Raw genomic sequence first — 18,404 nt, 5'->3', positions numbered from 1 at the left:
AGTGCGTGCATTATGTGTCAGATCCTGGCACCTGACATGCAGCTGACTGTTACTTTCTCCTTATTTAACCTAGTGAGTGGGACATCAGTGTGCCTCACTATTGAGTCACCTATGACTAGTGTGTTTGGCATGCTGTTTTGCCTTAGGGGCTTTGGTTGAGTTGCACACTGTTTAGGAGAGTTATGTGTCTCATGATTAGTGTTGTGTTGTGGTGGTCGAGTGCGTTTCTGCCTTGGAGGTCTCTGCTGCTTGGGTAGATTTTTATTGAGAGCCTCTGCGAAGGTGGGTGTGGTTTGTGTTTTTATGTGAAGGCAGTGCTGGTATGTGTTCCGGAGGGCTATGTGCTCCATGTGGTGTGGTGCAAGTGTTGACCTTCTCCTCTTGACCAGCTATTCCGGTCTTGGCTGGAGAGTGTCTGGCTTCCAGTTTGAATATATAAGTGCATCTCTCGCAAGTCTGAGTGCTGGAAGGTAAGAGGAGAGGGTTGCCGGTGTACATGAGGCAGTTGCTACATTGCCTCAGGATGCCCAAGTTCACCAGGTTAATATGAGAAAGCACAGGGAACTGACCTTTAGACATGCCTGGAGGGGTGGGCATTTATAATAAATACTAGATCTGTTTCCTTGTAGAGTGTTTAGTGCCGGTAGCACTTGTGTGATACAATAATTGCTACAAGAAGTCTGGTAAAGTACTAGACTAATAAGCTAGTATAAGTGAAGGAGAGGAGAAAACTAGTAGATCTAAGGGAAAATTTGAAGAGCAGACTCTGACTCAGAAGCTTTCAAACAGTCCTGGATACAGCAAGTCTGTATCTGGACTAGACTAGTTACAGGAAAGGTGGGAAACAAAAGCAAATGTGGGCTTTTAAACCGGAAAGTTGAGAAAGATGGAAAAACTGTCAAAACGACCAATAAACTACAATTTCTGGGCCAGGAACCACTACTCTTGTGGTAGATAGGCTACCTAGTGCTTACCACTCCCACTGATAAGCTAGAAGGCTTCCCTCCAACACAGAAAGGCTTGGGGAACTCAGAAGCTTACAGTCTTGGACACAGAAAATCTGTATCTGGACTAGACTATTTGCAGGAAAGGGGGGAAACAAGTGCAAACACAGGCTTTTAAGCCAGAAAATTGAAAGAGATGGAAGAAACTGCCCAAAATGTCAATAAACCACAAATTTGGGCCAGAAACCATTCCTCTTGTGGTAGATAGGCTGTGAAATTACACAATATTTTCCCCGTTTACATTCATGTATGTTTGCAAAACATTAATTATCCTTTCGAGATCTGCTTTCTAACTCTTCACTGCTGTCTTATTTTTCTCTTTCGTTGATTGTAAACCGGGACCTTAATAATGTCATCTCCCAGTATTTTAATTATCAGACCCAGTTCTCTGTGGTTTATGTCTTTTATCAATTTATTGTGTGGGAGAGGTAAGGGAATATATTCTCTACTCTAGCACCACACTGGAAGGCCCCCAGCCCAGAATGTTTTGTTCTGGGACCCCCATTCTGCGTGAATGGGCGTACCTTCATTGAAGGTTGCGCGTCAGGCCTGGCAAGCCGGTACGTAAAAATCAACTGCCAATCATTAGCGGACCGGAGTTCCGCTGTGGCGACCCCTAACCGGGAAAAGCCGAAAGACACAAACAAACTAAGGCAGCTGAGATTTTTACTTAGACAAGATCAAATAGATTAGAAAATCTGAGCAATTGTTTATTTTCTTTGAGGGTAAAAACAAGGTCTACCAGTATCCAAACAGACCATTTCTAGATGGATTTCTTTTTCCAATTTTTCACTACTATTTCCATGGCAGATCCCTTCAAGGACATTTTGAAGTGCGCTCTATAACAGTAGTAGTTTCTTCGGGAGCTTTCTTTAAAGGACTACACTCCAAATCTATACTAGAGGCCGTTACTTGGTCTTCCATTTACACCTTTACCAAGCAGTGTAACATTATTGTCCTTTCTAGAGTCAGAACGGAGTTAGACACAACCATACTTCAAGATTTACTGGACTCCAGTACTGCTTCTTCTGCCTTCTCCCAGACTTTCTAAAATCTTTGGGAGTCATTCCATCTGTCAGTATTACTACAATAGTGATCTAATGATAAACATAGTGCAGGTGTGTAAGAACTTAACACAATGTTAACATAATTTAACATAATGGTAGATGTTGAGACAGAGAGCTGTTGCTTTACTTTTTCTTTGTGACCAAGGTGGAACACCTATCTGCCTACCATTCCCTATCTACATTTTTATACTTTGCACAAGTTTTTCCTTATTATAGTTATTCTCAGTGCCTATTTGGGGCAAGAAAGCCTCCAGGATTCCCATGCTTTTATGTCCCTTAACTAAGAGTATACATCTGTTGTGATTGGATCTAATCTTGGACATATGGTACATGAGGAAGGAGCTCCTAAGCTTTGGCATATTGCGGTATCCTTGGCAGGATACTTATCATCTGTCAGCATTAATGCAACAGTGATCTATTAAAACACCTTCTGTTATGGTAAGTTCTTACACAACTTTAATTTATGCCTTAGACTGAAAACTCAAAGTTATAACAACATGGGAAATAGCAGTGTTACTCTGCCTCAGATAACTTTACTTTTTAGTTACAAAAGGGGAAAATATTTTACAGGAAAAATTGAATTGCATATTACAAATACTTTGGACAAATGCAAAGGCAGGCATTTGTGGAAGCCAAAACAACTAGATCTAATAAGATTGTGAAGATTTATTACAGTAGAAAAGCTCTCCCGGACTGTGCCACAACTTGCTGTAAGGGAAAGGTTAATTTGTTTTTGCTTTGTTGTATTTTGTATTGCTGCATTACCTTTTTCTATTTTGTATATTGTGATTAAATTTCTTTACTCTGTGTTTTACTTGTATTCTGCTTGTAATTGTATATTTAAACTAGGAAAGAGACCACAGCTGTGTCTGGTGTGAGTCACACAGAAATTAGAACAAGTCAATCAAGGTTAATTACCTTTGAACTAAGGGTGGAGCTAGGAACTAAACCTTCTATTTAGAGGGTAAAATAAAACATTTCAAGGCTTTACTAAAAAAGCACACCCAGACTCTGCCTCAACTTCCTGTGAGGGAAAGGTTAGTTTGATTTTGCTTTGCTTGCATTTTGTATTGCTTTATTACCATCTTCTGTTTTGTATATTGTGATTCATTTTCCTTACACTGTGATTTACTTGTATTCTGCTTTTAATTGCATATTTACATTAGAAAAGAGACAACAGCTGTGTCTCTTGTGAGTAACACAGAAACTAAGTTTTTCCCCATCCTTTCACCCTGCCGCTGTTTGTGTTTTTAAACTCAACTGTTTTTTTTCTGTTTGCCTGCTCCTTATGTTAATTTGACCACATATATCCTTCCCTTTACTCTTTCATTAACTATTCTGATTAAGTTCAGCATTATCACTTTGTAAAATCACTCTCCCCTTCAACTATTTAAATTTATTGGCCATCCCACTGTATTCCATAGAATCAGATTACAAATTGCCCACGCCATTCAAATCTATTAAAATTAGTGGCTCTCCACTTAGATAACTAAAGCTTAAGGTACCCCCTCTTTCATATCTAACTGCTTAGTGCACACTGTAGCTCTTAGGATATTAGCCCATTTTTCCATCTTACCTTTAAAATCTACAACATCTACTCCAAGACTGCCAATTAATTATTGGTTAGCCAACATTCTGCCTCTCACTAGTCATCTTGGGATTAGTGCTTCTCTTTTACTCCTGGTGAGAGAAGGAGCATAGGGGTATTATTTCCTGGGGACTGCTGATCACTGGAAAGCCTAATAACTGCTTCATATGTGCCAGGTTGGAATTTGTGCTTATATTTTGCTTTTGTTGAGAGAAGGAGCAGGATGCATACATTCCTGATTGTTTATGTTTGAAAGGTGAGTGCCTGTGCTTGACCTTCCTGGTCAGTCTGTTTGCTGTTCAAGGCATCTACCAGGAAAAGGCAACAACAAGCCTACAGACCATTAAATCATCTGGGACAAGACTGTGGATCACCAAACAGGCAAAGGAGCATTATATCCCAGCAGAGTAAAGCTGTGGTGAGACCAAAACTAGTAGTAGTCAAGCAATAGCCTTTCAGGTGATTACTCTCTTTTCATCATTCTTAACAAGCTAATTCTTTCTTTTCAGTAAGTACTGCTTGATTTGCTTCTAACTTCAGAATATCTGCCTAAATGCTCCATCCATAAATCATCAGGGTCTACTTATTAGTTTCCCCTCAAGTGTTTGGTAATCCCTTGTATAGCCACAGACACCTTGAGTTAACATTTTTCCTCTAAAAGCACCATTGAAATTTCTCCAATACCTAGTTGCACAAAGGACAACTAGTTTGTAGTGACAAGCACAGACCCCAGAGTTGCAAACCAGATACTCCTGACAGTGATTGATATTCTCACTCCAACTGTTTAATCAATAAAAATGGGTCTGTTGCCATGGGTATGAACTTTCCCACTATCTCTGTTACTAGCTTGGGAGATATGGGTATCCTGAGGCAATGTAGAAATTGCCTCATGTTTACTGACAACCAGTTAATTCACAAACAAACTGATGGTATGTGAGAGATGTATTTACACAATGTCATTGAAGGCAAAGCTCTCACATAAAAGTACTCCTAATATCAGTAAGGCTGTCAGTAGTACATATACTTCACCCATCACACACAATTCAAAGCAGAACACTTAGACCCACATATGCTGAGGCACCTGAAAGTAATCTTTCTAAACCCCAAAGACCTCCTGGATGACATACACATAACAGACATCCTTAGCAGCCCCAAATGCACTCTTTCAAAACAACACCCACATCAGCACATACAGCCATATCTCATGGAGCCTATACATCTAAGTCCATAAGGCATGCTACCACATAATCCAACATTCTGGTCATTGGAGCTCCATTGTGAGACACTGATGTCCCCCTCATCAGGCTAAGTAAAGAGAAAGTCATGGTTAGTTGTTTATTAGGGGCCAGGATCTGCCTCATTACGTATGCACTCAGGTCATTGGACCACAGGTGCCAGCATGACTCAGTCATAGTCCATGTGGTTGTAAATGACCTGAGATGTACTTCCTTAGAGTATATGAAGAGAGACCTCATGGAGCTCTTGGAATATGTGTTCTAGGCTGGTATGAGCGTAGCATTGAGCAGCATTTTACCTTCTCCAGGGAAGATACCACAATACAAACAAAATATAACTGACTCTAATAATTGGCTTAGTTTCTATCTCTTTCAATGGACAGATCCACATAGAGTTATCTGTATTGGTCATTGTGTAGGGAAAGAAAGAATTGGAGTAGCAGGTGGGTCATCAAGTAGCAGCCAAGATGCTTGTTCTTTTCCTTTCTGAGCAGAGAGCATGAAGCAATGATGCTTGTGTGCTGGCGGGAGGAAGTTGCTCATGTCTTTTTCATATTGCAGTTGCTGTGTGGATTATCTGTCATCTCCTCTGGGTGGCAAACTAGCAACAGTAGTCTCTTTCCCTCATTCCCTGAGGTAGGGAAGCTGGCAATCAGATAAATGATTCTGCTCCCCTGGTCCCTGATACTGACCCTCTGGCAAATAGATTGTTTAATAAGTCCCAGGATGGTAATGCTACAGATAGATGCCTCTCTGTTACAGAGTGGACCATTTAATACCCACCTTATTCACAGATGCTTTTTTCTTAGTTTTGCTTTTCTTGACCATTCATTTCTTTGGGTATCATATAACATCATTACAGTTTCCTGACTGTAGAATGTAAATGCGCTGTTTAAAGTAAGTGCACGTATTACTACAAATGATCAGAACTGTGGCATGTATACACTATAGAACACATACAAATATAGCTGAGAAACAAGTATGTGCTTTTCCGCAAGGAATGAACCCAGGCCTTTCAGAATGTTATGCTGTGGCACTGTGTGAGTCAGAAGAACAAATTCACAGACTCTCTAAATATACATTATTTTAATCAAACAAAGCTGTCGGATAAAACAATCCATCCTCAGTGTTCTTCTGTTTGATTTTGTGTTCCGTGAGTCTGCTTCGCTGTGGTTTTGATCCTGTTTACTGCACTATGGGAGTCACAAGTTTCCAGTTCCTTCAGTGGGGCAACTGATAATGTGTGGGAATTAGATTAAAAAAGTTGTAGGTTCTAGTCTTCCGATCATTCTTTGCATGTTTGTAGGCTTTTAGGTTTGATTGTCAAGCTTCTTACCTGCTGGCCTTCAAGAAGCTTGTATTAGATAATATATATATATATATATATATATATATATATATATATATATATATATATATATACACACTACATTCATTTGTGGCTGTGTATTGAGAAAGCTTAGTGTTATGATGGGACATGCATGTGTCCAGTCACTTCAATGGAGTAGCTGGTAGCATAGTAAAATGGTAGTTTGAATAACAAGGCTTTAAGTCTCTATGAAGCACTTAATTTTTTCTCACTTATGTTTGCCTATGATTACAGCACTTGTATGCTTATATAAATATTCTCATAACCCCCAAGTTGTATACTGGAAAAGGTTAAAGGGTGTTAGTTTGTAGTTGCTACATGAGTACAGCTGATAGGGGGTACAATACAGTAGGCTAAACTACCTGGATTCTGGTCCTTGCGTGGGCACTTAAATTCTTTTATATTAGATTTCTTTCCATTAAATATTCACATCACATTCATTTGTACTTGATCAGGATGATTACATATATAGCTGTCATATGTACCAAAAAGAGCCGTCATGTTGTAGAGGATGATTTCCAGTTGTTTTACTTGTGCAGCTGGTAGCATAATAGAACGTCATCATAGAGGTCCCAGATTCAAGCCCAGTATAATAATTCTTACTCAGATTCTTTCTTATTTGTTTTTGTGGGAATTTAATATTAGATTAGTGTTCAATTCCAGTGCCAGACAGATCACAGTAAAAGAAGAGAAATTAAAACTTTAGTTGCTGAGCTCCAGCAGGGACAGATATTTTAATTTGTGAAACATGTAAAAAGCTGCCTCTCAAAAGAGACAAACAGAGAATGCAACATTACAGGAAATTAAACAGTGAATAAATAAGAAAATGTGTAATAGCGACCCATTTCAAATTAATGAGGAGCTTGGTGTAGTTAGAACACAGCTTACTAAAATTCATGAATAAACCACGTTAACAAGATGTCAGAATTCCTTTACCATCAGAGGCTGGAGGCTTTTTCCCTGTATTCAGTGTGCTAGAGTTTTCTTTGGCGTGATCTGTGCCTTGTCTTCCAGGCCGTTAGGGATCTGTCAGTCCAAGACCTCTATTAATCCACAAATAAAACAGTCTAGTAAACAATAGATCCAAAGATTTGCACCCGCTTCAACAAATAAATAAATCATGGCGGAGAGACAGAATTGTCAGACAATGAGTACTATTTCTGTGAAACAAACTTACTCTCTAGACTTTGCAATGTGACACACTATCTTCCTTTACAAAAGAAGAAGACAATTAGATGGTTATTTATAAATTCACCCCTCGTATGACTTGCTTATCGCTCCTTGGACAAGGAGATAAGGTCTAAGGTTGAGTACCAGTAAGGCGTTAATGGCCACATGGCTCAGTTGGCTTGTATATTGTATGATTCTGTAATTTATCTTTGAACAAGTTTACTGTGTTTGAGAATTATGTGGTGTAATGGCTGTGCTGTCTTGAATTTTTAAATATTGACTTCTTATACGGTAATTATGTTATTGAATAAGCAATCCAGTAATTCCTTAAAGGCCTTCTTAAATGTAAAACTCACAGAGGATAGTGGTCAGTAAACTAACAGCTGGACAGCTGTTGTTAAAATACTGTGGAACAGCAAATGTATGATTGTAAGCTGCAGTCTGCAGTGGGACAATCGTTAATGCCATTATTTTGCCATGATACTCATTTTCAGTGTTTTGTCACCAAAACTTTAATTGCAGCTAGGCCTTCCCTTAATACTCATGAATATGCTATTTCTGGCTTTAAAGGTGTTGCTGAAAAATGTGTTTGCATTATTTTATGCCATACTAATTGTTTCTTTTTAAAGGCAGCTTCTGTTCTAGATTCTATTAAAAACTCTACCAGTGCTGGTCTTTCATTTAGGATTCCCCTATTTCTTTGTCTCTGGCTGTACTCTAATATATAAAATATTGCATGATAACTATAAGAATCAATCAGAGGAGGTTAGAAAGGATTGGAAAGAGAGAGATTAGATAAGCAATTCACAAACAAACAATTGGAGGATATATGTATGTCTCCCAAATATGCAACAAAATCTAGAAGATTTAAGATTTTTGCCTGAAAATGTTTGCATAGATATTTTTGTACCCCAAGTAGACTCCAGAGAATTTTTCCTCAGGCAGACAGTAAATGTTGGAGGTATGAAGGGGAAGAAATAGGTAACTGGGAACATATTTTCTGGGAGTGCGGTGAGTTGGCAGACTTTAAGGATTCCCTGCGGGATGCACTGTTGGAGATGTTGGGTGGGCAGATTGGTCTGATGAGGGAAATGATTTTTCTGAGCTATGACAGAATCGGAATTGCCTAGACATAGTAAGGCCTTACTGTGTCTAATAATGGTGGCTGTCAAAAAGCAGTTACTAGAAAATGGAAATTAAAATCTAACCCAACTATACTGAAGTAGTGAATATAGTAACAGAGATAAAACAACTGGAAATGAGATCTTTAGAAAAGGGAATTGTGGGAACAGTACATACAGGGGAGGAATGAGGTTTAAAAGCAGGTAGGACTTAAATGACCTGCGTAATGTCTGACTGAAAATGATTGAGTAGATTATAAGTGATGTATAATGTTTGCAACTGGGTGTGTGTCAGTATGGTTTGTGATGTAAAATGCTTGTGACTAGGATTGTGTTGGTGTGGTTTTTCATTTATATAAATGTATAACTGCCTGTAGTAAGTGATGGTTTAATAAAGATGTTTCTTGTTTTAAAAAAAGGCAGGAATTGAATAATTTATGCTATATTGCTTAGATTATATGATATATACAATATGTGTGAACTATAATTTTTATGTTAATATAGTTCGATTAGTTTTATATGAATATGCCTATTCAGTAAAGGTGTTTGAAAAAAAATTGATTTGCATCATGAAGAATATTCCCTAAGTCACATTACTATGCTACAAATCATTTAGTATTTATAGATGGTTACTACATGTCTTTTCCTGTTTATTGAGGCTTTTGACGTAAGCCGGTAGCCCCTAACATTGCTTTGTGTATGTACCAAGAGACACAGTTTTCAGTGGGAAATATTAGAAAGTGTACTTGAATTTTGTTTATACTGTCATTTTTCTTACTGTTAAATGTGGGAATTCGTCATCGGTTGTGTGCTGCTGTAATACTTTTGGGGAACAGAAAAGGTTGGACATATTGTCCATATAATGTCCTATTTGTGCTTTTCAGCAGTATGCTTGCGTTATATTGTCAGCCTTTGGCATGTACACTTAATAAGCCAGTGTACCAGTCTGAGTTACACATGGTGCCTGCATTTCACAGTAACTGTGTGGTTCATCAACTTAAACACAATGAGCACTGTTTAAATACATACCAAGTACACTTACTGACAGAATTTTACATTAAGGTTTATACTTCAATGAGAAAGACTTTGTTAAAATTTTAAATGTTCATTAAGAGCAGCTGTCCATGTAAATCCAAGGCAGTAATTTTTTTGTAGGTTCAAGTCATGCAGACAGAATGTAGAACTGTTGCACTATAAATTTTGTAGAGTATTTGTTTCTTCCTGCCTCCTGTTTTTGGATCTGCATTTGCTGTTGCTCAGTAGACAGGGTGTTTGATTTCATATTTTCTGTGTCATTTTGTCAGAGTGAGGAAGAAGATCGGGATGAGTCAGATTTCGACAGTGCCAGCATTAACAGCTCTTCAGTGCGATCTGATGGCTCCATTGCATGGGTCAAAAAGAGCAAGAGAGGCAAGAAGAAAAAAAAAAGTAAGAATGCCTTCCTTCATCGTTGTTTGACAAATGTCAGCTGTCATTTTGCCTTATACAGATGTATCTATGTATCTGTGTCACCACAAGTATTCATCACCTTTCCAAAATGTATCTGCTTGTAACGTCTTATGTCTGGGTGTGGCATGGATATGTTCTTGAACTAGTATATGTCAATCTTAATGGTTCCCTTTCTTTTAAGATACAGATATGTAATGATAGAGTGCAGCAAAGTAGAACTGACTGACAAAGACAGCAGCTGTACTTTAAACATCTTTCACACTTCAGGAATAAATTAATTTTTATATGATCCAATTTTTGCTTATTCCTGCTGCACCGTATTTGACTTCTTATAGAACTGATTTGAATGTGTAATAACATCTGTTTATAATGTCACAGTAAAAACTTGAATGCAAAACAGCAAAAAATGTTTTTTCACATTTTGTCTCCACTGCCTGAGAATCATCAACCCCTTCCCGACCAGTCAGCTCATTAGTTCCCCATCACTTAGGTGAGGGTTGACCAGAAGGGGCCATCATGAATGCACCCATGAGGTGTGGCTCATTGATTTTATTTATTTATACTATCACACGGATGGAACAGGCTCCCCCTCCATGTGAAGCAGAGTTCCTCCCTAACCCAATTTAAGTGCAACTTGGACAATTGGATGGGAAACTGGAAATTCATCCCTGGTTTGGTACCTATGTCTCTAATGGACACAGGTAACCTGTAAATGGTTCATGTTCTGGGCCCATGCTTAACTTATCAAGGGTATCAGAACTTGTCAGAGATTTGGGATGCATGCCTTGGTTTAAAAAGGTCCTTGGGCTGGTTAGCCTGGTAAACACCTATGAATCTGTGAACCTCACACACACATGCTCAGTTATACTAAGGGAGGTGGGGCATGCAATGGGTTGACAGTACTAAGTGGTTCCTCACTTCCACACGGGGCATGCACCAGTAAGCAGCCCTGCACACCAACCTCAAGTATTGGAGGTAGTTTCCCTGGTCGCCACAAAAGAGAGCTGACCTCCGTGTATGCTTCGCATTCATGTGTCACCCCTCCCCCACTGAGAGGCAAATGGGCCATGTATTAGCATACTTGAGTATGTGTATGAGGTACACCATAAAGAAAAAAAATAGATCAACAACTTCTCGTGGCTACTTCAGCCCGTACAAATGTGTAATAGGTCTGATAGAGCAGAGTTTGATGAAGCTGTGTACGCAAATCAGCAGTGAACCCTCAGTAGATTGTATGACACTGAGAAAAGGGACAAGGCTTTGAGATGGTCTGAATATTTTTTATGACTTAGGCAATTTTTTTAGTGAGAAGGTGCTGTGGTCTTTCCAACTGTGGCAAGTGTTTGGACACATCGTTACTGAAAGGGCCATTATGCTCATTGATTGGCCTAATGAGTGCTGAGTATGGTGGAGCAATTACATCCGTGGACTTTGATGCAGTACCTTTAGCTATAAGCCCTTTCATTACTATCCTTCCCTACCTGTCTCTTCCAGTGCCAGGGTTGCTTACTGCGCACTAGCTACCTGAATTGTATTCAGGACTCCTTCTCTTTGCACCATGGAGCTAGGCAATTTGGATAGTGCCTGATAAACATGCTTTTAAAACAGTTAACCGTATATGCACTTAAGGCCTAAAACCTAAGTATCTTAAATAGAGTTGCACACTATGTGAACTACATCAATGGTTCATAGGTACTTAACTCATTAACACCTATGTGGTGTGGAATGTTACACCTCTTACAGCCTGCACACATGCTTGCATTCCAGAGCATTTTTCTAGATTAACAATCTTAGTGTCATTTTATTACTAAATCCTTTCCCTTTCTACTTTCTGCCTATTATAAGTTGGTAAGTCGCTTAGTTAAACAGTCATTCCCAAGAAAGGTATGGTCGCAATAAGGAGCTATGGGTGTTAACTGGAAGTATACAAAAAAGCACTATAAGCTTGAATGAGTTAATAGGCCATTGATCTGTGAGGGTTTTAAGAAGTCTAGCCTTACATTCCTATGGTAGTTTCTAGCCCTTATAGTTTCCATTTGAATAATTCAGGGATGGATGGGCCCAACAAGGATATTTTAGGCCATTTACATATTTTCCCTATCCATGAGGGACAGGAGTGCTAAACCATGGGTGAATTTGTGGTTAGCCATCCATTCATCCAAATTACATTTGAATAGAGTAAGAGAAGTACTTTGCTTTATGAGGAGTAGAAGGAAGTTGCATAGAAGCAGTATTCTTTGTGATGAATGCATATACCTCTAACATGTTCTGATTATTTTGCAAAACAAATTGAGAACTCTTGAGCAAGCATTTATGATATCATTAGACTTACAAATGTGTAATAGGTCTAACAGAACAGAGTTTGTTGAAGCCATATATGAAAATCAGAGGTCACCTGTCAGTGACAATGAGAAAAGGGACAAGGTTCTGGGATGTTTTATGATTCAGGCAATTTTTCAGTGAGAAAGCATTGTTGTCATTCCCATTGTAACAAGTGTTTGGACACATACATACCAAAAGGGGCATTATACTCAATGACTGACCTGAGTGCTGAGTACAGTGGAACAATTACATCCCTGGACTTGGACGCAATACCTTTAGATATAAGCTGCGTGATAAAAAGGGACTTCCTTTCAACAGTGGCTACATGGTGTTCAAGGATGGTTATTGTCAACAAAGGTTCCCAGATTCCTATGGGATCAATTTTCAGAGTGTCTTGTCAATGAGATAGCTAGAAAAGGATCATGCTTGTCAAAGGATACGATTATACACTTCTTGGTATTTAGTTTTAGTCCATGGCTTTGACACCTGGTATTTGTTTGGGACAAGCCATCTTGAAGGATCTTGGTGTCCACGGGGAGTTTATATAGCCATATGAAAGCTTGGTCATCTGCAAACACTTAACATTAACTTTGACATCTGACACATAAATACCAAAGAGGTGTGGCCCAAGGACTGAACTGTGGGGTACACTGCTAATAACAGGTCTTTTGGAGTTGATAGAGCCACCCACCTTAACCTTCTGTGTTCTGTTCATGAGTTAATTTGCTATCCAACAACTTACATAGGGATTGACATTTAGCTGAGGAGTTTATCTACAATACAATACCATTGGACTGACAGACTAAGTGTAGGATGGTGTCAAATGCCTTTGCAAGGTCGAGATATGCAGAGTTCACTGTTTTGTCCTTGTCTATTTCTTCAGTAACTTTTTTGAAGAAGTAAACAGGTTAAGTTGCTGGACCTGCTCTTGAGAAAATTCAAACTAGGTTTGGTTGAGAGTCTGTAAGTCAGTAGATGAGACTAGTTAGGCTTATGGGTCTGTAATTACCTGCATCTGTTGAAGCCCCACCTTTGTGAAATTAAATTACTGTTGCTGTTCTCTATTCATCTTCTGTAAAGCCTGTTTGAGCCTGATATTGACTAGATTCTCTAGGGTGTCAAACAATTCATGTTTCAGGCTAACCTGTAGGCAGACTGGTATGCTATCTGGCCCAACAGATGTAGTGTTCTTGGCCTTAGACAGAGCCTTTAGAACTTATTTTTGGGAGATTTGAGGGAGAGTGTAAGTGACGGTACGTGATCTGACAATGTTGAAGGGGAGAGGTGGTGAAGTTTAAGCTAAATTGGTCTGCAAGTAGATTGCCTATGTCGTCCGAGTCCAAGTATGTGATATTATTTACTATTAAGTATGCACAATGCTGGGGATTGTTTCTGAAATTTTTAAGATAAAGAAGACTTTGTGTTGTCCTTCACCTAGGTGGTTATTTTACATTGTATCTATCTTTGGCAGATTTGATCAGAGACCAAAGTTCCTTGTTTAGTTTAGCAGGCACATTTTTGACATCTTGAAAGTTAGATTTATTTTTGTATTCAGTGAGTTTTTTTTCTTTTATTATAGAGCGTGTTTATGTTTGGGTTCTACCATGGGAATTTATTTTTGAATTTGGCATTGTATTTATTTTATGTATTTATTATTTATTTTATTTTATTTAACATTTGTTTGACAGGATAGTCCGATTGGACAACAAGTGTCTGTCTTCAGCAGAGTCCTGGGGAGAAAAACTCCGTAAGTTTACAGATAGAAGACAAATTTACAAAAGAGACAGAGTAGTAGCATACAGATTGTCGACTTTACAGCAGTTAGTACACAATAAGAGGATATACCCCTTTTGGTTGTGCAAAATATACAAAGAGGGTAGATAAGAACCTGGTAGAGCATTGCAAGATATTTCACAAATAAATAAGGGTATATAAATGTTTAAGTTTCCATATATTTATATATATATATATATATATATATATATATATGATCTTACATGTATATTTGCCTGAATGAATATATTCCCATTCTGCACTGTAGTGTGACCGCCGAAGTCAATGTTCGAAGTTTCACTACTTCGAACAAGTGTAATTTGTGAAGTGGGGTTCGAAGTAGTGAAACTTCGAACATACTGACAGATCCCATATATATATATATATATATATATATATATATATATATATATATGAGGGTGTGGGGGCATTGCCCCCAGGGGGAGCAGGGTTTTGCCCCCCTGAAAAAAAACATGTTTTTTTGGGGAGGGGAGGCAGGAGGGACTACTTCAGTGAAAGAAAGTCATTTTTCATTTACTTTCTTGAAGTGTGTGTAGATCTACTGGGTCTATTCGAAGAAGTGTATTTTCGATGTAAAGCAATAGACCCAGAAATAAGTTAGAATTTATAAAAGGTTTGTAGACGATTTGTTTTTCGTTTGGCATGGCACTGAGACTAGTCTACTAGAATTTATTGGGTACATTAATAGCACTGTTCCTTTTTTGAAATTTACCCATAGATATTCATCTAAAGAGATTGATTACCTAGATATCAAGCTTATAGTTGACAACCAGCGTAACTTATTACTGCTCTATTTAGGAAAGAATGTAGAAAGAATACGATGCTGCATCGCAGTAGCATGCACCCTGGCCATATCTTCAGGAATGTTGTTAAGGGCCAGGGTATGCGTGTTTCCCACCTGAATAATAGAGATGAATTGTTTTTCAGTGATACAGCTAGGTTAAGTGATGAGTTTTTACATAGAGGATATAAGAGATCTGAAATTACTATGGCATTTAATGAGAGCATTGGCTATAGGAATGGTAGGGCTCGACCTTTTTACTCTGATGAACCTAACCATGTGAATACCGACTGTGGTGGGGTTGGTAATCACCGTAATTACAATGATGTTTCTGTTTCTTTGTACTACACGAATGATGTGAGCACTATTTTAAATGTTATTAGAGACAATTGGTCCATCCTGCAATTGGATATAGCTTTAAAAAATGTGGTAGGGGCCAAACCTAGCTTTGTTTTTAAAAACAAGAAAAGCCTTAAGCGACAGCTATGCTATAAAATAGATGTCAGGAAGTTTCAGGTCTTAATAATAATAGACAAACTGGAACTACGAGATGTATGAGTTGTCGCTATTGTGATTTTATAGACATGAGTAATAGTTTTGTCCATCCCGCAACTGGCAAAGAGTTTGTATTTAAAGTACAGGCTAATTGTAGTAGTAGGGACCTTATTTATTTAGCAAACTGCAGACTTTGCGGCTGCTTTTATATAGGGAAGACCAATCGGTCCCTTATGGAGCGGATAAGGAAACATCAGTACACTATCAGTAGGCAGGATACACATAATGCTTTGGCCAGGCATTGTGTTGAGTATGGTCCTGATCATTCATTTGGGTTCAGAGTTGTGGAGATGGTCAGAAGTAGTGTACGTGGTGGTAATCTAAGAAATTATACAGAGGGACGTGAACTTGTTTGGATCATTCGCCTACAAGCTGAGAGATTACCCGGTATTAATGGTCGGACTTCAATTAAACCAGTGTTAAAAGAACGAAAGCTCTTCAAGTGAAAAGTATCTGATTTGTCATTAATTGTTTGCTGCTTTTTATTGGCTATTTTTAGATATGCTTGATATTTAAGTGCAATGGTTTTTAACATTTGTATGGTCTGATGAAGTACGAATTACTGTGAAAGCACTTACCATTCATTAAAGAAGATTTTATTCAGTATTTTTCAGCTGTGGCATGGTGTTTTTCGTTCTTTATTTGGACACTAAGAAATGTACTGTTCCTTAACATGTAACTATATGCAGCAAGCTAAAAGTATTAACAAATGTAATAAAGCACTTAGCTGCAGAAAACGTGTACGGCTGCCGAGAATAGAGACTGGGGAGAAATGGCAGAGGCTTTAGGAATTTCATCTACATTTTCAGTCATAAAAGTACAATTGCCTTGCTGAAAAGAGCTGGATTACAGCTATTGTAGTGGGGGTAGGTGAGACAACTTCATGTAAAGAGTGAAAAAAATCCTCCTCACAGGCATATTAAAAAAGAGAAATAAACTGGGAATAAACCCCTATGCCACCCACTAGTTTGCAAACTGCGTCACAGATAGGATGTAGAAATCTGAGTAGGATGTAGGAAATCACCAGTGTAATCCCAGGGGTTGTGTGCTGGGATCTCTCCTCTTTGGCATCTGCTTCTCTAGTTGGGAAGGTGGCCTAATGGTTAAGGTGTTTGCCTTACAAACACAAGGTGCAGGGTTTGAGTCTCTCAAGGGATAACTGGCTAGGCTTAAAATGGCTCACAAGGGCAGTTAGCCTAGTACTAATCTATGATCCTATGATTCTATGATCTATGAAGTGGAAAACAATGCCAATGGGCTCTGGCTAACTATGTTTGTAGAGGACTGCAAGCTAGGAGCAGTCATTAACTCTCCAAATTACTTAACCAAATAAGTAACTGGTGTCAAAATACTGGACTGAAACTAAATGCCAAAAAATTAATTATTGTATTTTTTGGGAAGTCATCTACTGTGGGGAACCACCACATTGATAATATGACCCAAAGAGCTGACCCAGTTTTTGGGAATTTGAGAACTTATGTAGACAGTGACTTAAATTTCGACCAACGTGGGTCCATTGTTGTAAGAAAGTCCTTTTATATTGCACAGCTTATATACATAAGGATTGTGTCTCGAACTAGCATGTTATTGTCCCCCTTTACTCTGCCTTCATTAGGCCAGTCATCGGATATAATACCCCATTTGGCAATTATCTGTCCAGACATATGCAACATGTACAGTACTGTACGAAAAGGATACAAGGCCTAACAATATACCCTACATGAACCGAATCAAAGCCCTGTCACTATAGTCATTATCCTACATACTGTTAAGAGGTGACCTGTATCTGGGATACAAGGGATCCTCCAGCCTATTACTGATGGATTTACTGCACATTAGCAAATCAAATGGCATCAGAAATACTCAGTATAGGGAGCTAAACATTTCCTGCAACATGAACAGAAAAGTTTTGAGAGATAGGTATATCTCACAGAGGATACTGCTGCTCTGGAACAGACTCTCCATCCACGTAAACAAAGTTCATCCCTGTCTATGTTCAATGGATCTATGAATGAGAAACAGAAAATTTACCCCAGGACTGACCCCTGTACTACTAATGGACAGAGGCAGTTCCTAAATTCTTTACCCCGTGCATGTATCCCAAATTATCTGTGGAATGATCCCAGTTATTCTTATTAGGTAATACATAATTACTGACCATGGGATGGGTAAAGTCAATCTAACACAAAATGGGATAAGTTAATTTGAGCACCAAATGGAAATTGTCTAGGCTTAAAATGGCCTGCAAGTACAGCTAGCCTAGTACTTACCTATGAACCTAGAAGACAGGAAAAGCAGGAGCACATAGGAGGCCTGTAAGTGTTAAAGCCATCAACAAAAACAGGACCAGGAGTTTTCTTTGGTAAATCTAACATCACACAACTGGTGATGTCAGACCACAGTGCTGTCCTCTTCAAAATAAAAATCTTCCTGGCAATTCCAGCAAACCCTGTAACAGTGAGGAGCCATTCTAAAGCAAACTACATCCTGCTAAGCAATCGTTTGTCAAAATGCAGTGTTCCTTCCCTCTCCGAGTTCATACCAAACTATGCGGAATTGTTCACAGAGACTGTGCACAACAATATAAATGGCTGTATAGAGGAGGCTGTACCTACTAGACGTAAGGCTAAAACAATTTCTAAAAACAAACCACACTTGAATGAAAGCAAGTCATGGCTAAAATCAAAAAGAGCAACTCCCAGAGTGATAGGAGCTCTCCAATTAAATTAACCAGGAAACTAAGAGAACTAATTTAGTCCAACAAGCCCAATTACAAGGTTAAGATAGCCTCATAGGCTAAAGATGACCACAAGGCCTTCTACAGCTATGTCTGAAACCTCAAAGCAAGCCCACACCACAGTGCCAAACTGATGGTCAGTAGTGCCACCTTCACCGAGCAGAGTGACATAGCAAATTTTCTGGCTAACAAATTCAGGCTGAACTGTCGCT

The 18,404-nt window shown here is 38.7% G+C and overlaps 1 protein-coding gene across 3 annotated transcripts in view; it reads left to right on the top strand.

Annotated features, from left to right (window-relative positions):
• CHD5 (chromodomain helicase DNA binding protein 5) overlaps positions 1 to 18,404 on the top strand; it is a 2,140,358-nt gene that overhangs the window by 383,168 nt on the left and 1,738,786 nt on the right. For all 3 annotated transcript variants that reach the window (XM_044063016.1, XM_044063014.1, XM_044063013.1), the window contains exon 5: positions 9,859 to 9,982. In XM_044063016.1, coding sequence (XP_043918951.1) covers positions 9,859 to 9,982 — 124 coding nt within the window. The remainder of the gene's footprint in view (positions 1 to 9,858; positions 9,983 to 18,404) is intronic.

This window comes from Protopterus annectens, chromosome 2.part1, assembly GCF_019279795.1.
Source record: "Protopterus annectens isolate FY-2018-M chromosome 2.part1, PAN1.0, whole genome shotgun sequence".
Lineage (NCBI taxonomy): Eukaryota > Metazoa > Chordata > Ceratodontiformes > Protopteridae > Protopterus > Protopterus annectens.
Note: the sequence above shows the minus strand (reverse complement) of the source record. Positions and strands in the feature narration are given on the sequence as shown.